The sequence below is a fragment of the Sardina pilchardus genome, chromosome 19 (genome assembly GCF_963854185.1).
Source record: "Sardina pilchardus chromosome 19, fSarPil1.1, whole genome shotgun sequence".
Classification (NCBI taxonomy): domain Eukaryota; kingdom Metazoa; phylum Chordata; class Actinopteri; order Clupeiformes; family Clupeidae; genus Sardina; species Sardina pilchardus.
Genome location: NC_085012.1, coordinates 30,926,382 through 30,949,321, shown reverse-complemented (window position 1 = coordinate 30,949,321; position 22,940 = coordinate 30,926,382). Strand labels below are relative to the sequence as shown.

Genomic DNA, 22,940 nt, shown 5'->3' with positions numbered 1-22,940 from the left:
CTCCGTCCTATATTCTAACCGATATACCATCCAGTATATTGCCACTACCTACCCGAATCAGTGCAAACCTATAACCTCCCCAATAATAATAGTAATTATAATTAGGTAAAAATAATAGTTTCCGCTTTAGGGAGAAATCCCAGAATTCCACTACAGCTAAGGAAAGTGGGAGCTACGTTTTTCGACTCAAGCTTATGTGTGGAGACTTAAACTGGGAAGTTTGGCCCACTTATAGCAGTTAACAATTCTAGGTCCAATTAATTACATCCAACACAAAGTGTTATAGAAAGTATTACTGTGTGTTTCATTTAACTATTGTTCATGGTAAACATTTAATTAATTTAGGCTATGGGTGGTATAGGTGAATTATTACCACACAGTTACTATTTAGAACTATGGAATCCTTAATTGAGATTTCATTGAAAGTGATAGGTTGAACTTTTAAAAAGGGGTTTAAAAACTATTTTTGTACTTTCATTTTATTATGTCATACTGAACTGAATTCTAAGAGTTAAAAACAAAGGATACAATAAATGTTTTGTGATTGTTGCATTATGCATAGTATTTCATTTAGGATAAGCTATATCAAAGCAGGTAGAAGTAACTGTAGTCACTTGACAATTCTGAGGATTTACATATTTCCACCAGGGCAGTGGTAAAGACATTCTTCAGTGGAGGCACCACAGTTAATCACGCTATCAACATCTTCTTACCTTTTCTTCTGTTATTACTATTCTTTAACTTTATGGTAGACAGCGAGTCCAGCAAATTGAGAACCTAGGATCCTGTTTATGTTTATGAATGTGACTCCAGTATATGTTGAGACATACGGGTGGAAAAATAGGTTACATTTATATAATGCAAATGATTAAGTTAACAATATCATTGAATATGTTGTACAAACAAGAAGAGCGAAATGGTAAACTTTTAAGAAATCATCATCCACATCATAGTTTGACGCTGTGTGTGGTTATGGACTTGACAGTTTTGCATGGAATTGCCCATACAGTATACATATATACAGTTAAGCCCAAAATTATTAGCCCCCCTGAAATTTTGGAACATTACTCTAAAATTCTCCCTAAATTTTTCATCCCTGATCAATTTTTAAAAATCAAACATTCGCCAGTGTTATTATGTAGAATCTGGTACATTTTGGAGTGATAATATATTATTAGGAATGCTTAATCTCAAATTGTGTGAAAAGTGAAGTGGTCAAAATTAATAGCCCCCATGTGATTTTTTTGCTTTTAAACACACACGACCAACCTGTCACCTTTCAAGCCACACCTTTGCAGTTAGTTAATGTCCAGACAACACCTGAACACCCAACCAGCATTGATTGTTTACCTAAAGACTTCAAGGAACAGGCCTACTGGCACTTGAACACCTGTCTGAGGGGGGACTGCCTTTACAGGCATACTGAAGATAAAGGAAATCTGTCTGGACCTCAGAAAGAACATCATTGAGGCCTATAATATGGAGAAAGGCTATACTGTAATCTCCAGATGCTTCACAGTCTGTAGAACAGCCGTGCAAGGCATCATTACAAAGTACAAAGAGTTCCAAGTTTGTGCATAACCAACCTAAGTATGGATGAAAATGCTAAATATCTCAATCTAGAGAGAAAAAATCATCAGGGATGTTAGCAAGGAACCCTGCACATCCGCCAAAATGATAGTTGCTGACCTTGAGACCTCTGGGGTTAAAGTCTTGAGGAAGACAGTAGCGAGGGATTTTTATTGTGGAGGCCTCCAAGGTCATCGGCTGAGAAAAAACCTATTAGTCCAAAAGGGGTGCTTCAAAGTCAGACTGAACTTTGCACATGCACATTTAAAAGCTAAAAATGACTTTTGGAAAACTGTCCTTTGGTCTGATGACAATAAACTGGAGCTGTTTGGGCACATGGATGTTGCCTATGTTTGGCGAAAAAAAGGAAGGCCTACAACCATAAAAATACAGTTCCCACAGTGAAGCATGGTGGTAGGAGCATCATGTTATGGGGCTGTGTTGCTGTCTCAGGCACAGGGAGCCTTGTTTGGGTGCATGGGACCATGAAAAAGAAAGATTATGTTGACCTTTTGAGGGATAACATCAAGACACCTGCTCTTAGTCTAGGCTTAGGTCACCACCAGGTCCTTCAGCATGATAATAACCCAAAGCATAGTGAAGAGTGGTCTAAAACGCCCTAAAGGATACCAAAATCAAGGTGCTGGAATAGCCTACACAGAGACCAGACCTCAACCCCATTGAGAATCTGTGGCACGTGCTTAAAGCAAGAGTCCATACAAGAAAACCATGCAGTTTGAACGAGCTGGAGCTAAAGAGTGCTTAAGAGATATGTGCCAACCTAGTAAAAGACTATTCAAAGAAGTTGTTGTCAGTTGAAGCAAAGAAAGGCTACACTATTGACTATTAATGGTCTGGGGGCTAATAATTTTGAACATGTCAATTCTTGCTTTTCTTGTCACAAATCAGAGCATGAGTAAACAATGATCATCAAACTTTGTGGGCATACTGTCTTTGCGCTTCTGTAATCATATAAACTAGGCACATTCTTGGAAATGGTCATTTTCATGTATAAACAAAGGATTATGTCTGAATTCATAAGGGGGGCTAATAATTTTGGGCTTAACTGTATATATATATATATATAAATATATTAAGATTTGACATATTGCAGTTTTTTAATGCAGGGATTATTTATAAATCAAAGAATTGTGGGTAGATGTAGGTGAACTGTGCAACATAAAGTTTGTGGACAAGAGGCAGACGTAACACACAGATATTTGGGTTTGAGGGGGTGTTGTGTGTGTGTGTTTGTGTGAAAGTCTTCGTTGCTGTTGCCGTTGTGGGTCAACTAAAGCCTACCTTACATTGACAGACTTTGCAAAGATTTGGAAAAGATTTTTGAAAGACTACTGTCTCAGACCCTCTCACATCTAAAGACAATTCATTGAGTTTTTAGTCACAGTCTAGTCACAGGCCAGTCTCAGATTAGGATTTTGCAAAGACTGTGGGTCACTATTTACAAGACTGCTGCTAGATTCCTTCAAATTATTTCCATCGTGCAATAGGCTACACGTCATCATTAACAGGAAATCACATGATAGCCTACTCATATCAAAGTATTTTTTTCGCGTTTCTGCAGCATTGTTTGATGTGTGACATCACTAACAGATATAGAGTTGTTCTGTCTCGTAGAATAGCCGACTAATAAATTATAAGAAATGAAATAACAAATAATCATATAGGCTACAGCTGTTGCCTATTTTGCCCCTTCCTGTTTTCGTGTTCGCGAGAGGTTACTATTGGTTTTTAATGTTCACGTCACTATTTGCATGAGCCACGACTGAAAAGACTTCCGATAATATCAAACATGTTTGATATTGTCGTAACGCCAAAACTAGAGAAAGACTGCCTCCGACGGACTTAAAACCGCTAAGATTGGCACCTTACACTAAACGATTTAGATGACGGGAGCGCGCTGCGATTCTAGCACAACTCTCAAGATTTCCACCCGATTTTGGAAATTTAGTCGCCGACTGTTAAAACAGGCCAAAATCGTGCAATGTAAGCCAGCCTTAAGCAACATGCAGTTTGTGGACAAGAGGCAGATGTAACGGACTGATGCTTCTGTTTGAAAGAGGTGTATGTATGTGTGTGTGTCTGTGTGTGTGTGCCTTGTTGCCGGTGTACAGTATTTCTGAATATGAATGCTGTCTGGACAGGAAATGGCATAGCTTTTATCACATGCAACCAATCCAAAATCGATTTCATATTCAGAAACGTTAACCAGTAACAGCCTGGTTGCTTTGACATATCAACACCAAATTTCATCCTATTACACCATTTGAACAGGTGATTCGTCCTGTTTATTCTACCATCAATTTGAGGCTATAACACATTGCAACTTACTCAACAGTGAGTAAACAGCAGATGTTCCCGCAATACTCCTAACATTACTCGTATTTGTTCCAGAAACATGCCTAGTTCCTTAGGCTCCTTCCTTCTTTCAGTGGTTACGTGTTTCATGCTGGCTACTCGTGAACAACTCATACATAACACAAGGTCTACAGACCTTAGAGGTGTACATTTCATTTCCATACATCAAAGCGTTCGCCCATGGCAGCCAATGAAATTCGATGGCGAAGCCTCCAAACAGGAAGTGAGGTCAAATCTCGGAAACGCTTTGAGGTGTCAAGACCATATTTGGTGGGATGATTTTGGACACCATCCAAAGTAACCTCAGTAAATTTGGTGCAATTTGGCCACTAGGGGGCGTCGCAATTAGCAAAAATGCATTTGGTCTCATACGGTATCTCTTTATGTCTTTGGGATGACATCCACATTTTTACATTGGAGGTGCTCTTGGACATACCACTGATGAACCTAGGCAACCCTTCACGTCAGTGTAAGAATTTGGCAATCGAGGGCAACGCCGCCAAACTCGAAGCAGCTTCGCGTCTTGGCCAAACTTTGGCGCTTTGACCTGAGGACGAGCGGTCGCGTCTCCTGCCGGGCGCTGTCGCGGCGCGTCTGAGCAAGCACACTTCGCACTTCCCACCGGGAAATGCGTTCTAGTTTATCTTAAGTCCAACTCTTGTCTCCCTATCTTGTCCTAGGGATTTGGAGCTAGAGACGCCGTTCCACCTCTCACGCGTGCGTCCTGATGCGAGGATGGTGGCTTGTATACAGCTTTTTGATACGCCTTGTCGTTCTCCCGTTATTCCAGTTTTTCCGGTCGATTTTTTCCCATAGGAATGAATGGAAAAGTGATTTTTGAGCGCTGATGCCCACACATTTTTCCACCTGTAGCCCAAACGGTAAGACATAAGGTCATGAAATTTGGTACGCTGATAGAGGAGACTGCCCTGATTGACACCACCAGGTTTCATGCTCGCCACTCTCACGCCCTAGCGCCACCAACTGGTCAAAGTTGGAAAATGCGTTAATGCCCGTAACGTTTGATCCGTATGGCCGATTTTGATAAAACTTATACCATTTGAATCCTTTGACTCAGCTGATTCCAACGCACTATATGACGTCATTTTCCGCCATGATGGATTTTCCGCCATTTTGAATTTTGTCCAAAGTCAAAGTAAAGCGACTCTGGCCGCATAGTTTATCCGATCGTCATGAAACTTGGCACGCGTGATCTACAGACCAAGGCGGATCAAATGCCTTGATTTCGCCTTCATACGTCCAAGCGTTCGCCTGTGACGACCAATTAAATTCAGCGAGCGAAGCAGCCAAACAGGAAGTGTGCCTATCTTGGAAATGCTGTGACGTATGAAAGCCATATTTGGTGGGATGACTTGAGACCCCATCCAAAGCACCCTCAATAAATTTGGTGTTATTTGGTCTGTCGATGGCTCTATAATTAGCAAAAACGTGTGTGTTTGTGAATGTATACTATTATTCGGAATAGCTCATCTTAAATTGCTTAGGTCATGCAGAAATGACATTTCAGAGTGATTTAAGATACAAGGTTGATATTTTAAAAAAAAAATCAAATCAAGGCCATTCTTGTAAAACATACTGTGGCAATTCTCACAGCACTATATGGAATTCTGCCATTTCCTGTCACACATTTACTAGCGTATGTTGGTAGACTCTCACCTTTCAATTGGATGTCGGAGATGGTCCGCAACAGCACAATGAGGGTAGCTCTAGGATGGTCCGCAACGGAGTGTCTCATCCTGAGACTTACTAGATCTGAGCAATGCCATGGCCCCGAAGGACAAGTACGGACTTACACGCTGTTAAATAATACTAGTGTTCATTTGGTATATATACTCGACAATTACACGATGTTTCATACTGACGGTGTGCTTTGGATGATTTGTATTGACCTGAGCATTCTGGGTAAACTTCACTCCCAACATCGGCGAAATACCGGAAGTAGAGCGGTCGCACTGTCTGCGGTGTGCTTGAGGCAACGAGGATTTTAATTAGAATGTAATCGCAGTTACACTTTCAACATAAAGTGTGTATATTTAGACTTCAAATTTCGGAATTTGAGAGGTCTAGTTATGAGGGTAGGCTAAACTAACTGCAGTTCAAATAGTTGGTTTTAACTTTACCAAGGCTGTTTTAATACTGAATTGCAACTGCTGTTATGAAGACAGTTTGGAGCCTGGCAGACGTGAAGGCAGTGAAAGGTAATTAAATGCATGGTAGCAAACTATGTTGTTAACTGTAAATTTAATATGGACCGAGTATTACGTGTTGCTGATGTCGTTTCGCAACTCATCGAGCTAGCAATTGCTGTCAAGCATCAGGCAGTGCATAGATAGATAATATTATGACACTTTTTTACAGTCAGTGAAGCACCGAGTGAAAGTCAACGTTTGCTTTATATCCAGTGACAGTGGTGCTGTCGTTTGAATAAGTACAGTAAACTTAGTCAGAAGATCTAAAAATATTTGCAATTATTGCTAGCTATGGTCTATGCCACCAAGTTGAAGTAGGCTGGTCATGTCTAAAGCGTGATTATTTTCAATAACTACTCCTCCTGATTGATTGTCATTGACACCGTCAGCGTGATTATTTTCAATAACTACTCCTCCTGATTGATTGTCAACGACACCGTCAGGGTATGACTATAGGGAGAAAGTAAGCTGTGTATGGCAGGTGCTTGTGTGGTAGGCAGTGCTATTTCATGTAAACTGCAGTGGTGGACTCATAGGTGGACTGCGTGATCGCTGGTCAGGCCGGTCAGGCCACCCCAAAGAGTAGCCTATAGAGCTCCCCAGTCCCGCCCAGAGCCTTGTCCGGAAGTAAAAATCCAATACAATTTCTCCATTGACAATTGGAGAATAAGCCATAACATCGTAACCGTCCATGGTAGACAGCGGGTAAAAGTTAGCAGCGGGTTTGATATTCGCTGGATATTCGTTTTTGAAAGACATTTTCTCATTCTGATTGCTGACATTTTCTCATTCTGATTGCTGTAGTAGTTGCCAATGGTAGTCTGCTACTTACTACAGGTAAAGTTTTGCTGATATCTGACATTATGGTGAAACAGTACACATTTAAAGTTTTATAATAGGCACCACAAATTAGCAAAAAAATATTTTCTCATTCTGATTGCTGAAGTAGTTGCCAATGGTAGTCTGCTACTTACTACAGGTGAGGTTTTGCTGATATCTGACATTATGGTGACACAATACGCATTTAAATGTTTAAAAAAAAGCTCCAAAAATCAATACATATATATTTTCTCATTCTGATTGCTGTAGTCTTTACCAATGGTAGTCTGCTACTTACAGGTGAGGTTTTACTGATACCTGCCATTGTGGTGACACATTACGCATTTAAATGTTTAAAATATGCACCAAAAATCAATAAATATATATGTTCTCATTCTGATTGCTGTAGTAGTTGCCATTGGTAGTCTGCTACTTACTACAGGTGAGGTTTTGCTGATACCTGCCATTGTGGTGACAGTGACACAGTATGCATTTAAATGTTTAAAATATTCACCTTAAATCAACAAAAAGCTATTTTCTCATTCTGATTGCTGTAGTAGTTGCCAATGGCAGCCTGCTACTTACTACAGGTAACGTTTTGCTGATATCTGACATTATGGTGAAACAGTACGCATTTAAATGTTTAAAATATGCACCAAAAATCAACAGAAAGCTATTTTCTCATTCTGATTGCTGTAGGACTTGACAATGGTAGGCTGCTACTTACTACTACTATCAAAGAGTAATACGTGTGTACCAACCCAGTTGCATGTAACAGCTGCACTCCTACACCTTTGTAACTTGACCTGTAGAAGGTAGCAGACTACCAATGGCAACTACTACAGCAATCAGAGTGAGAAAATATATATTCATTGATTTTTGGTGCATATTTTAAACATTTAAATGCGTACTGTTTCACCATAATGTCAGATATCAGCAAAACTTTACCTATAGTAAGTAGCAGACTACCAATGGCAACTACTACAGCAATCAGAATGAGAAAATATATTTTTGCAAATTTTTGGTGCCTATTATAAAACTTTAAATGTGTACTGTTTCACCATAATGTCAGATATCAGCAAAACTTGACCTGTAGTAAGTAGCAGACTACCACTGGCAACTACTACAGCAATCAGAATGAGAAAATATATATGTATTTATTTTCGGTGCATATTTTAAACATTTAAATGCGTACTGTTTCACCATAATGTCAGATATCAGCAAAACTTGACCTGTAGTAAGTAGCAGACTACCACTGGCAACTACTACAGCAATCAGAATGGGAAAATAGCTTTTTGTTGATTTATGAGGATAATTTTAAACATTTAAATGCATACTGTTTCACCATAATGTCAGATATCAGCTAAACTTGACCTGTAGTAAGTAGCAGACTACCACTGGCAACTACTACAGCAATCAGAATGGGAAAATAGCTTTTTGTTGATTTATGAGGATAATTTTAAACATTTAAATGCATACTGTTTCACCATAATGTCAGATATCAGCAAAACTTGACCTGTAGTAAGTAGCAGACTACCAAAGGCAACTACTACAGCAATCAGAATGAGAAAATATATTTTTGCAAATTTTTGGTACCTATTATAAAACTTTAAATGTGTACTGTTTCACCATAATGTCAGATATCAGCAAAACTTTACCTGTAGTAAGTAGCAGACAACCATTGCCAACTACTACAGCAATCAGAATGAGAAAATATATATTTATTGATTTTTGGTGCATATTTTAAACATTTAAATGCGTACTGTTTCACCATAATGTCAGATATCAGCAAAACTTGACCTGTAGTAAGTAGCAGACTACCAATGGCAACTACTACACCAATCAGAATGGGAAAATAGCTTTTTGTTGATTTATGATGATAATTTTAAACATTTAAATGCATACTGTTTCACCATAATGTCAGATATCAGCAAAACTTTACCTGTAGTAAGTAGCAGACTACCAATGGCAACTACTACAGCAATCAGAATGAGAAAATATATTTTTGCAAATTTTTGGTACCTATTATAAAACTTAAAATGTGTACTGTTTCACCATAATGTCAGATATCAGCAAAACGTTACCTGTAGTAAGTAGCAGACTACCACTGGCAACTACTACAGCAATCAGAATGAGAAAATATATATGTATTTATTTTTGGTGCATATTTTAAACATTCAAATGCGTACTGTTTCACCATAATGTCAGATATCAGCAAAACTTGACCTGTAGTAAGTAGCAGACTACCACTGGCAACTACTACAGCAATCAGAATGGGAAAATAGCTTTTTGTTGATTTATGAGGATAATTTTAAACATTTAAATGCATACTGTTTCACCATAATGTCAGATATCAGCAAACCTTGACCTGTAGTAAGTAGCAGACTACCAATGGCAACTACTACAGCAATCAGAATGGGAAAATAGCTTTTTGTTGATTTATGATGATAATTTTAAACATTTAAATGCATACTCTTTCACCATAATGTCAGATATCAGCAAAACTTGACCTGTAGTAAGTAACAGACTACCAATGGCAACTACTACAGCAATCAGAATGAGAAAATATATTTTTGCAAATTTTTGGTACCTATTATAAAACTTTAAATGTGTACTGTTTCACCATAATGTCAGATATCAGCAAAACTTTACCTGTAGTAAGTAGCAGACAACCATTGCCAACTACTACAGCAATCAGAATGAGAAAATATATATTTATTGATTTTTGGTGCATATTTTAAACATTTAAATGCGTACTGTTTCACCATAATGTCAGATATCAGCAAAACTTGACCTGTAGTACGTAGCAGACTACCACTGGCAACTACTACAGCAATCAGAATGGGAAAATAGCTTTTTGTTGATTTATGATGATCATTTTAAACATTTAAATGCATACTGTTTCACCATAATGTCAGATATCAGCAAATTTTGACCTGTAGTAAGTAGCAGACTACCATTGGCAACTACTACAGCAATCAGAATGAGAAAATGTCAGCAATCAGAATGAGAAAATGTCTTTCAAAAACGAATATCCAGCGAATATCAAACCCGCTGCTAACTTTTACCCGCTCATGGTAGACTTAAAACCAGCTACGATGTGACTAAGCGATTATACCTGCTCATATAGATGTCAAAAGTTAATGGGGGCATCAACCTTGTTTTGAGAAAACAATGCTTTATTCACGATTTAACGATAGAGTACTACACTACCCGACACCCTAACGTGTAAAACTGGTGAAAGCAGAGCCTTTGATTGGTAGAGATCGCCGTTGCCATGGCAATGCCAAACAAACTGTACTCAGCTTTTCCCGCGCCTATCTTCCAGCTTCGTCTCGCTGGAACTTCAAAACTTAAAATGGCTGCAGGGCTGATCAGGACCGATGTGTGGTCTTCCGAAAAATAACGGTTTTCTCATCTTGAAGGTTGAATTTACTCAATGGAAACGGTAGGAAGTAATCATCTTCTTTTCTCAGATTAATATGGAACCATGTTAAACTATCTTTAGGCTGCAAATGTTGGAAATGTGTGTACGTTTGCAAAGCATCCTGGGATTTGAGTTCTCTATCTCGGAATTTAAGATATGTACAGTCTTGTACCTTTCGCTTTTTTTACATTTTCTGTTCATTTTTTCACTCGAAATTATAAGTTATATGCTTATGAGTCACATCGTAGCTGGTTAGCCTAAGGCATGGTCTAAAACTCTTTATATCCGAATTTTTCCAGAAGTCAATGGGAGAAATGAATGAGAATTTTACTTCCGGACAAGCACCTCTCTCGGAGGAGGGGCGGGACTGGGGAGCTCTATAGGGCTAGGCATCACCATAATCATAATGGCTTCAGCCCACCCAAAATATTTCCAAGCCCCCCCTATAATTTTGGGTCGGATTTAAATAATTAAACAAATAAAAAATAGTGCAGATATTAACTTAACATGACAACAAAGCGAGTCAGACTATAAATACAAGTCTGTTTATTGAATGAAAGTATCGTTATGATTCCCATGCCTCAGAGCCTTAGCGCTCTGGCTAGCGCGGTAGGCAGGCGAGCGTAACGTTCCCGTGCTGTGGGCGGAAGAGAGGACACAATTCGCAGTGAACGACATAGTGAGATTGTAAGTTGATATTAGTAGGCTAATTGTTAATTGCTTAACGTTGCCTACATTTAGCTATGGGGAAGGAAAGGTGATATTGCAGCCTGGCGATATTGTAAGCTATTTGTCTATTTCATTTGCTTTTGGCAGCTAAATGGAACGTTATGGAAAATGCCAACATTTTTGGCATGGGAACATTTAGACTGTCTTTCAATTCATTGGCTAGATGATACAAAGATGTTTCAAGAAGTTAGTGAGGAGCAGGAGAGAGAGAGACTGATGCTGCGGTGGTCTGCGTGATTGAGGTCAGTAAAGGTCTATGAACGATGTTAAAGATGATTAAACGTTGCAAATGTCACATAAGCCGAATGGGAACCGGAGGAAAAGTTTCAAAACGTTGTGGCCGCTGAACTTGGCTTTTGCAACAGGCTTTTGACTGAGTTCGTTTTATTTTGTATGATGGTTGTGTCAGAATCAGAAATGTCACCTTATCGCAAAGTGTGTAGCCTAATTAGATTAGCCAACAGTGTAGGCTACTATAGGCTGTGTAGACAACATGCACAGCAATATGTGTAGCCTATGTAGAGACAACATGCACAGCATTCAACTCAGTTGATTGGCATAGGCTAATAACAATGAAAAGGCGAAAAGAAAGTAATCTCCATATTTATATGCATGTTATCAAAGTTGGATAAAAACACAAAACAAATAGTGATGATCCATGTGTAGGCTATAGGCCTAATGCATCTCAAACTCAACCCAGGCATTCCCAACCCCTCCTAAGGAATTGTCTTATTCATGCCCTTTATGCCCTTATTTCATATAATTCTGGCCAACTTGTTGCTCTTACTGTGTAGGCTTAGCCTAAAACCTACATTAAATAGTCGGGATGTAAAAAACAGGCATAGGCTACCTTATGCATTTATTTTAGTAATAGTAGGCCTACCCCATTCCCAACATCATCTAGAAATGTTGGTTCTGATAAATGTTTGTAGGAACGATGAAAAAAACGATGTAGGAACGATTTTTTTTTTTTAAGAAATCATCATCCACATCATAGTATGATGCTGTGTGGGGTTATGGACTTGACAGTTTTGCATGGAATTGCCCATACAGTATATACATACAGTATACATATCTAAGCAATATAGCACGAGTGGGAGTGGGTTGTTGCTAGATATTCCCACGGGTGTTGTTCGGCAGTAGCCTCGAGGCCCGAGGCCGAGTGGCGCAGGCAACTACATCCGTGGGAATATCCAGCAACAACCCACGATCACAAGTGCTATATTGCTTTTATACAACAATTCTACCACTTGTTTTTTGCGCTAATTTCCCATTATAATGTAAATCGCTAAAACTGTCTTGTTTGTAGAACTAACTTCTCTCCGCCACAAAGTTCTATTACTTGCAGGACAAACTGCCGTTACTAGTTCTAAATGGATGGTTGCTATGGCCAAAGGCCAGTCGTTAGTTCTAAAAGCACGTTGCTATGGCCAAAAGCCAGTCGTTAGTTCTATCTCTCCCGTTGTCAAGCAATGCAGAATATAGCCTAATAAACGTTAGCTCGCATTGCGTCTGGTTAGGACATGCTTTTAGCTTTGAAACATCACTATTTTACTTAGCCTACATGCCATCCAACTAGCTAATATCCACCTCCGTCATATTCTATGTTCTGAGTATCTGTATTTCAGCTTGGATGCAATGTGACAGTTCGTTTTACACTTGACAATTTGACATTGTATCGCGGAGTGATTTATTATTAGCTGTGAAAAGTCAGAGTGGATTATCGTGGGATATTTCAACTCATGGAACGTCTCTCGGCCAATCAGAAACAAAGAAACAGCTTCATAGAACCCAATTGTTGTATAATAAGATTTGACACATTGCAGTTTTTTAATGCTGGGGTTATTTATAAATCCAAGAATTGTGGGTAGATGTGGGTGAACTGTGCAACATGCAGTTTGTGGACAAGAGGCAGACGTAACAGACAGATATTTGTGTTTGAAGGGGTGGTGTGTCTGTGTGTGTGTAAGTGTGTGTGTGTGTGTGTGTGTGTGTGTGTGTGTGTGTGTGTGTTTATGTGAAAGTCTTCGTTGCTAGTCAACTCAGCGACATGCAGTTTGTGGACAAGAGGCAGATGTAACGGACTGACGTTTCTGTTTGAAAGAGTTGTTTGTGTGTGTGTGTGTGTGTGTGTGTGTGTGTGTGTGTGTGTGTCTTTGTTGCCGGTGTACAGTATTTCTGAATATGAATGCTGTCTGGACAGGAAATGGCATAGTTTTTATCACATGCAACCAATCCAAAATCGATTTCATATTCAGAAACGTTAACCAGTAACAGCCTGGTTGCTTTGACTTATCAAAACCAAATTTTATCCTATTACATCATTTGAACAGGTGAGTCGTCCTGTTTATTTTACCATCCATTTGAGGCTATAACACATTGCAACTTATTTAACAGTGAGTAAACTGCGGATGTTCACGCATAACAGGATAGCTATACTCCTAACATTACTCGTATTTGTTCTAGAAACATGCCTAGTTCTAGCCTGGATGCCAGACCGAAGTTTAGCCCCGCCTCCATTCTTTTTCGGCAGGGAACTTCGGTCTGGCACTGCTCCGTTCAGCTGCTACTATTCGAGATACACTTCGGCTCGGACCAATCACATTTCACAGGGCGGGCTTTACGTGATGATTGACATATGAACAGCAGTGACGTTCACGGCTGCATGCGTCCTTGTTCAACGAGTTGGTAGTGAGACCATGTTCGCTTAGGTTGATTTTGATTGCAACAGAAACGCTATGGCTATGAATGCATAATTTGTTCATGCAGTTTGGCCTTTCGTTTATCTTAGCTATTGAAACGGAGGTTTTATCACGGATTCGCACAACTATTTCTGAACACTTAGACCAACGAGGATGTGTGGGAAAACTTCAGTTTCACTTTCACCCAGTTAAAACAGCATGTTTGGGTGATGTTGTTCCCGTTTGTTTAAAAATGTCTGTTTGCTCGTTGGGTTAACGACACACTTCCCCAGCTGTTCATTGCATACAGTTTGAAGGAATTATTTTTAAAAACGAAGGAGGATGTTTTCCATAGCCTACCCTGCTACATATTTCTGTCTTAGATTTCGCAGATACTGACAGCCAATAACTTGTTCTGTTTGGTTTGGTCTATCCAATGAGTGCAGAGCTATCCCCCCCGCACTGTATCGGTTGAATCACGCCCCATAATCGCAGCTGAATGGAGCAGTTTCAGACTCATATTCTGATAAGAATTGAGTATGACGTCGTCAGGCTAGCCTAGTTCCTTAGGCTCCCTCCTTCCTTCAGTGGTTACGTGTTTCATGCTAGCTACACGTGAACAACTCATACTTAATTCAACACAAGGTCTACAGACCTTAGAGGTGTACATTTCATTTTCATACATCAAAGCGTTCGCCCGTGACAGCCAATCAAATTCGATGGTGAAGCGTCCAAACAGGAAGTGAGGTCAAATCTCGGAAACGCTGTGAGGTATCGAGACCATATTTGGCGGGATGATTTTGGACACCATCCAAAGTAGCCTCCGTAAATGTGTTGTAATTTGGCCACTAGGGGGCGCCGCAATTAGCAAAAATGCATTTTGGCTCATATCTCTTTACGTCTTTGGGATGACATCTACATTTTTACATTGGAGGTGCTCTGGGACATACCACTGATAAACCTAGGCAACTCGTCAGGTCAGTGTAAGAATTCGGCAATCGAGGGCAACGTCGCCAAACTCGAAGCAGCTTCGCGTCTTGGCCAAACTTTGGCGCTTTGACCTGAGGGCGAGCTGTCGCGTATCCTGCCGGGGCGCTCTCGCGGCGCGTCGGAGCAAGCACACTTCGCACTTTCCCACCGGGAAATGCATTCTAGTTATTACTTTACCTGATGTCATGTCACCCCATAAAACTAATCCCGTCCGAATAGACCTTTAGTTTACATTGCAGAGTTTATTCTCGTAGTTAGATCACGCTTGATCACGCGAGATTTCTGGCTTGAGGGACAAGATTCTAGTGCGCCGTTGGAAGACAAATCTTTGTGTTGGAGCACACCACACACAACACGATCAAAACTGTTCAATCAAAGATTTTTTATCTTCATGTGTGGGGTCTCTCTCACAGATAAAAAAATCGGTTAAGATTTATAGAATCTACCCAAGGGGCCAGTTGTTCAAAAAATGTAATCCGGATCAAAATTATCCAGATTTGGAAATCCCGTTTTTTGCTATCCAGGATCAGGTAATCCGTCTTACTTTTCAGTCAGTTTTTCAAAGCAACATTGGATTGGATTACCCTTATCCAGATACACAGTTTTCAGGATTACCAAATCCGGATTGCCAGCTAAAGAACAGGTAGAATAGCCAACATGGGGTCATCTTAAGTGTTTATTTTGAGACAAAACATAAACATCCACCTCCATTAATAATTTGTTTTAAGGCCCCTCACCTGAGCCACAATAAAGAAAAAAGAAATATACATTAACAAATGCATTGCGGATATATTGAAAACATGTTAAATAAAACATTTCCAATAGTTAACAAAATAATGTTCATGGTTCTTCATCTGAGAAGAAGAGACCCACATTTTCAAGCCCTGCTTTTAGTGTAGTAAGGGATGCAATTGTTCGAAATTGCATCGAGGTTCATATCTGATGATTGTTTTGTTGACATTAATATAGGCCTACTGTCATGAATGACAGTGACAGATATTGAAAATATATTATTTTTGTTTGTTATGAAAAATTAGTTTGGGGGTTTATTTCATGTGGATAAGATAATTTTTATTTTTATTGTATTGTACTGAATTGGTAGCCTGTGTGTACTTTATCACTGTAACGGTTAAACTTGACTAATTCAAGTGCAAAATATAAATAAAAGTATTCAGTAAATGATACAAATGTAATATTTGATACATTTTAAAGTTTTAGTACATTTTCTTCCTGAAATCCACCTTGAAATCCTACCCCTTGCTGGGATCAGGGTAATCCTGTTTTTTTGGATCAAAGTTATCCAAATCCTGCTGAAAAGTTTTGAACAACACAAACTGAAGGTTTGATCCATTTTCAAACTAGGATTGGATTACATGATCTGATCCGAATTCAGAATCCTTCTTTCCCTTTTGAACAACCCATTTTCCAGATTTGATCCAATCCGATAACCAAAATCCGATCAGATTACCTTTGAACAACTGGCCCCTTGGAGCTCAGCCCAGCCCAGCTGCAAGCTTTGTGATGTCACAATGCCTGAACGTTCAAACGAAACTTGGATTTGGTGAAATACATTGACTGTTGGTGTTTCTGGTGAGGATTTGAGATTGTATTGAATAGTTTAAATAAAACAAGATTTCAAAATGTTTGTATGCTGTTAAATTTACATGCCTAAAATGGTGGTGCATTTGTGAGAAACACTTGAGACAAGTTCAAATGAACTGACTATGTGCTGCAAACTGACATTTCAAGCGAAACGCCCACTTACGAGTGAACGAGGGGAGACAGCTAGCCTGATTACCATCGACTTTCAAAGGCTCTGCGAGACTTAAGTCTGACCAACAGCCTGCGCTAACACGGTTTCTCCAAGCGCTGGTTGACCCGCCTCCTTTAAGTGCCTCGATTTGCTACTGGTAGATGTCAGAAAGCGGTTTGCCGAGTTTAAACCAATAACAACACTCTTTCCTCTGCCTTGAACGCGCCTCTACCCAGAGCCGTTGGAGCTGCTCAAAGTTGATTGGTTCTCGACCAAAGGGGGCAGTTCCGCAGATTTCGGGAACTCGAATCCTTCCCGATTAGCAGTTGACCAGACCAGCGACAGCAAAAGCCGGAAGGCGTTACGTCACTGGGAGGGCGTGCCAGGCTAGGAGACAGCGTGACCCCACGTGTATGTCATGTCATGCTAGTTGATCACCAGCGCTATCTCTCCATGTCACTTTTGCGTAAGAGAAGGCCTATGACACACAACAATACGTTTGACCCTAAATATTTATATTTACTTTACATCGAGAGACCATTACACCATGTCCTAATTGTAAGCGACTGCGTGACTGTCGCGTTGCGCCGGATAGTTTGTGTCCACATTGTATCCGTTAACATTCTTTAATGAACCTTTGTTACGTTGTGAAAAAGTTAATGTCAAGGCGACGCGGCGCGACTAAAATAGAAACGGACAGTGCGACAAAACAGGGTTGAAGAAGTCGCGTAGCAAAGCAACTTGTCGCGTTCGGTCGCATCGCATTCAGTCAGGACATTCCAATTGAAAATACAGCGATGGAACTGATTTTGTCGCACGCATTCGGTCGCGTCGCTTGCAGTTAGGACACAGTGTTAGGAACACGACATCAGTTTAAATAATTGTTCCACGGCCTTATTTAGTAGGGTTTTTCCACGTTTCACTGCATGTAGTCATAAACAAAAGCATGCTTACTGCATACGGGATTAGAACCTACCATGTACCCACTAGGCTTGTGCACATTTTAGAATTGGCCTCCATTCAATTCATGAATTGGAATTTGAATTGAATTGGCCCCACCCCACAGGAAGTTGAATTTGAATTTGAATTGGAATGACAGGAAGTGGAAATTCAATTCATGGCAATTCAAAACAATTCCAGTCACATAACAGGAGGAATGTGTTGAATCTCACATACATTCAATTTTGGGAAGGTCACTTTGATTACTGTTTTCAATTATAAGTTGTGTGTTTGTCGCGATCATATCTGACATATTTTGTGAAACTTCATTGTTAAACACTACCCTTAAATTATGTATATGAATTGTAATTCTGAATCCTGTATTTGACTTCAATTCAAATTCAATTCAAACTCAAGAATTGAATTGGAATTTAGGAGTCATTCTCAATCAATTCTGAATTTTGCACAAGCCTGGTACCCACCTTAGCCACAGTACCAATTATCGGTGCTTACTTGCAGGGTTTGGAGTAGCAAGAATGAGCCCAACAGGGGAGTCTGTCCTTTAACCCTCTAACCGCCCAGGTTTTTTTGGATTTTTGCATAAAAATTTAAAAAGGCCATGGCTTGAAAGTGGTCAGAGATAAAGTCCTACTGTAAATGTGAAAATCATTGAGTATGAACTAAAGTTTATGAAGGGGGTCAATTTACTCATCTAATTTGCATATTATGACGTCACAGGATGGCAATAACGTCAAATTATGCACCTTTTAGTAAATACTGATTGTTGAACACATTTGAGCAGTTTTACTTTGTTTTTTGTAATTTCTCCTACATAACAAACAAACAGGACCACAGTCACATGTAAACCAACAATAGTGAACTATTAGTATTACCACAATCCCTATGTTACTATACAATAAAGTAGCCTGGTCAAATCAGTTCCTATTGCGGGTGACTTTGTAGTTCTCCAGAACCCTTTTTACTAGCCCTGCTGTCTGTACCATGTCAATTACAGACACTATCATCATGATTATCACTGGCACCTAGCACACCATGCTTATTTGAACCCTCTGGCCAATATTGCTGCAGGCAGACACTGACGTACACACACAATGTCGTTTCCTTACACACCAACAGCTATGAGAAACCTCAGAAGTTATTCACTGAATTTCCATTAAAAAAGTGTATTGGATTTCTATTCAATATTAGGCTACAGCCATGTAACACATACAACACATTTCTATTTCAGGGCTGAGCATGATATTTTTGTTCGCAGGTCCAGAAATTGACCCTTTTTGGTATGTGGGACGTGGGGTAAGACCGATCGGACGTTTTGGTAAACGTGTAACGGACAGTGGGAATGTTGGTGGACTACGTCCGGTGCTGAGTTCCTTGGAGCTTCTGCTCACCGCTCTCAGAGAAAAGGAAGACCTTCGCCACACCCTAGCTCAAGAAGAACCGGAGTGGTTGCAACACCCCTATTGAAAAGTTTTAAAATTGAATTTCCCAATTATGTTCAATGTTTTTTCCTCTCTAGGCTGAATATTTACATTTTATGCTTTATATGTTGGATAGAAAATGAGAAAATATTGTTGAATAAATAAATAGATCAATTATGTTTTCATGCGTATCTACTTTCATCTCACTAAAGCCTAGGGTAGGAAAGTCCCATCTACACATTTACTAGGGTATGTGATTAGCCTACACTTTGGACTGAAATATTAAAAGATGTATGTTTAACAGGCTATTAGGCTATGATAATGTTATGGTCTGCGGTGTAGAGAAATGTTGTTATAGGAAATATGAACCTTTGTGTTAATTTCATGTGATTGCATAAGACACTAACTTTATTTAAAGGTTATTGCCTAAATGCTAGGCTTTTGGCTGGCCATGGTTTGGTACCCTATGCTGGAATATTTGGCCTATTTGATCAAATCCTAATTTTTGCAGTTTAGGCACCAAGGTCTTAGCCTGACGACGTCATACTCAATTCTTGTCAGAATATGAGTCTGAAACTGCTCCATTCAGCTGCGATTATGGGGCGTGATTCAACTGATACAGGGCAGGGGGGATAGCTCTGCACTCATTGGATAGCTCAAACCAAACAGAACAAGTTATTGGCTGTCAGTATCTGCGAAATCTAAGACAATGAAATATGTAGCAGGGTAGGCTATATGGAAAACATCCTCCCTTGTTTTTAAAAATAATTCCTTCAAACTGTATGCAACTAACAGCTGGGGAAGTGTGTCGTTAACCCAACGAGCAAACAGACATTTTTAAACAAACGGGAACAACATCACCCAAACATGCTGTTTTAACTTGGTGAAAGTGAAACTGAAGTTTTCCCACATATCCACGTTGGTCTAAGTGTTCAGAAATAGTTGTGTGAATCCGTGATAAAACCTCCGTTTCAATAGCTAAGATAAACGAAAGGCCAAACTGCATGAACAAATTATGCAATCATAGCCATAGCGTTTCTGTTGCAATCAAAATCAACCTAAGCCAACACGGTCTCACACTCAACTCGTCGAACGAGGACGCATGCAGCCGTGAACCTCACTGCTGTTCATCTGTCAATCATCACGTAAAGCCCGCCCTGACAATGTGATTGGTCCGAACAGCTCTGTATCTCGAATAGTAGCAGCTGAACGGAGCAGTGCCAGACCGAAGTTCCCTGCAGAAAAAGAATGTAGGCGGGGCTAAACTTCGGTCTGGCATCCAGGCTACCAAGGTCTCTGAACAGGAAGAGTTTTGGGGTATATGGTACATTTCTCATTTGAATACCACGGTGGAGCATCAGTGTAACAGCGTGTTCTGTTATATTTCAGCTAGACACTGAATATCTCGTTGATATCCAAGGGAATCAAATAAGTTATTTTTTCTTTTTATTTATTCAACTTTGACACATGCACAAATCCTTCAGCGTCTTAAACCTGGTGTAAAACAGGTCCACTAAAGCAAAAGGCATTACGAAACAGGTGACAATCCATTGAAAATGTGGAATACAGGTATTTAGTCTACAATAATAATACTAGGCCTATATGAATGACTTTTTCGAGGATTTACAGTAATTATTATTATTATGATGACTATAAATAACTTGTTTGAGGATTGATACTGTCTATAAACAATTATTACCATCGCCAGGTTATGTTTTCATCAGGGTTTGTTTGTCTGTCTTTTTGTTTGTTTGTTTGCAAGATAACTCAAAGTTAAGGATGATTTCAAAAAAAAATTCAGGGAAGGTCTGAAATGACCCGAGGAAGACACGATTAAATTTTGGGAGTGATCTGTATCACCGTCTGGATCCAGGGGGCAGTTATGTTTTTGCTTGGCGGAGGTTTGCGCTCTCTGAGTGCTTTTCTAGTTTTGATTGTGGACTTCCAAAACAATATTTTCTTTTCATTTCTTTCCTTTTTCATTTGTTGATGACAGTTCAAATGGCCTATTGGGGAATAAAGTCTATTTGGTATATGTTCAGAGTTGCATCATAATTGTTAGTCGACATATTGGCTACTGTAATTTTCTGCCTAAGCAACACTAAAGAAGAATTGCTCTCGGGATCTCCCTAAGTGCAACAATAAATTATCTAAATATTTGTCTTTTGGGACAAAGTGTAAACATAACTCTGATACAATATAGAGGGAATGCACCGACAGCAATATGCAAAAGAACCACACTCACTCGTTCATTATCATACTATTCTTTATTGTAGCACCATGCCTAAAAAACAAACGTGTTTTGGCGTCAAGCCGTCCTCAGTGTGTGGGGGTCCATCGTTTGAAAAATGCTATGCTGCGTTCCAACAAAGAGAGTGGGGCTCTTTAGACCCAGTGCAACTCCAAAAAGGAGGACAAATGAGCATTCGGCTTGAGGCTGCGCATGATGCTGGACAGGGACAGGACACTATGCAAAATGTAACCTAATTTTCTGTCAGCAGAATTCTGTATCAGCAAATGTGGTTTGGGAAACGGGCATACAGACATGCAACTGGCTGGGACACCTGCACCATATATTGTTATTGTGGAAAAGTATGTGCACATCCCAGGTCAAGGTGCAGAACAAGGGTAAATCATAAAAATGGAAAAAAAGTTCGCACACTTGAAATCCTTCTTTTTTACTTTTATTTTCTCTAGCACCTGCACCATATGCCAGCAACCCGAGTTTGATTCCCATCCTGTGGTCCTGCTCTCTCTCCTATTCACTTCCTGTCACTCTGCCATTAAAGGCATAAAAAGCCCCCCAAAATATAGGCCTACTGAAAAAAAGAAGAAGTGAAATAGGTTAATCTGGTCTATTTGAACATTGCAGGAAGGCTTGCACTACATGTTTTGGATATATTGCATTGCGCCTGGTTTTTGAAATTCAGTCGTGAAATAAATGTGGTTACACATTTATAACAGCTTCTCAAAAATAAACAAACAGTGGGTCGCAGATGCATTGAGCACAATTTGAAGCCTTCCCGAGGTGACAGCTGGAGCTGCAGAGCTGGAGTTTCCGATGCACAGGGGGTATCGACCTCATGCCAAAATCACACCTGAAGACTGCGACTGATTAGTTTCATCATACAGGAAATGCAATGTGTGCTAGTTAGCTGTAGGCCTAGTGGATATAGTTAGCTGATGGGTATACTTTGATAAATCCCAAACATTAATAGGCTAGCCTACATAATACGTTAATGGCATATTTCAAGTTAAGGCTGGCTTACATTGTACGATTTTGATCTGTTTTAACAGTCGGCGACTACATTTCCAAAATCGGGAGAAAATCATGGGAGTTGTAGCCTACTGGAATCGCTGCGCGCTCCCGTCAACTAAAGCCTACCTTACATTGACAGACTTTGCAAAGATTTGGAAAAGATTTTTGAATGACTACAGTCTCAGACCCTCTCACATCTAAAGACAATTCATTGAGTTTTTAGTCACAGGCCAGTCTCAGATTAGGATTTTGCAAAGACTGTGGGTCACTATTTACAAGACTGCTGCTCGATTCCTTCAAATTATTTCCATCTTGCAATAGGCTACACGTCATCAACCGTAACTCACATGATAGCCTACTCATATCAAAGTATAATATAGGCTACAGCTGTCGCCTATTTTGCCCCTTCCTGTTTTGTGTTCGACCAAGGTCACTATTGGTTTTTAATGTTCACGTCACTATTTGCATGAGCCACGACTGAAAAGACTGCCGATAATATCAAACATGTTTGATATTGTCGTAACGGCAAAACTAGAAAATGACTGACTCCGACGGACTTAAAACCGCTAAGATTGGCACCTTACACTAAACGATTTAGATGACGGGAGCGCGCCGAGATTCTAGTAGGTTTCCGATTTTGGAAATGTAGTCGCCGACTGTTAAAACAGACCAAAATTGTGCAATGTAAGCCAGCCTTAAATCGTTTAGTGTAAGGTACCAATTTGAGCGGTTTTAAATCTGTCGGAGGC

At 39.8% G+C, this 22,940-nt stretch overlaps 1 protein-coding gene across 1 annotated transcript in view; it reads left to right on the top strand.

Annotated features, from left to right (window-relative positions):
* prlh2 (prolactin releasing hormone 2) overlaps positions 1-19,011 on the top strand; it is a 119,233-nt gene extending 100,222 nt beyond the window's left edge. The window contains exon 4 of the mRNA XM_062520619.1: positions 18,770-19,011. Within this exon, the coding sequence (XP_062376603.1) occupies positions 18,770-18,978 (209 nt within the window). The 3' untranslated portion in view covers positions 18,979-19,011. The remainder of the gene's footprint in view (positions 1-18,769) is intronic.
* The last annotated feature ends 3,929 nt before the right edge of the window (positions 19,012-22,940 follow it).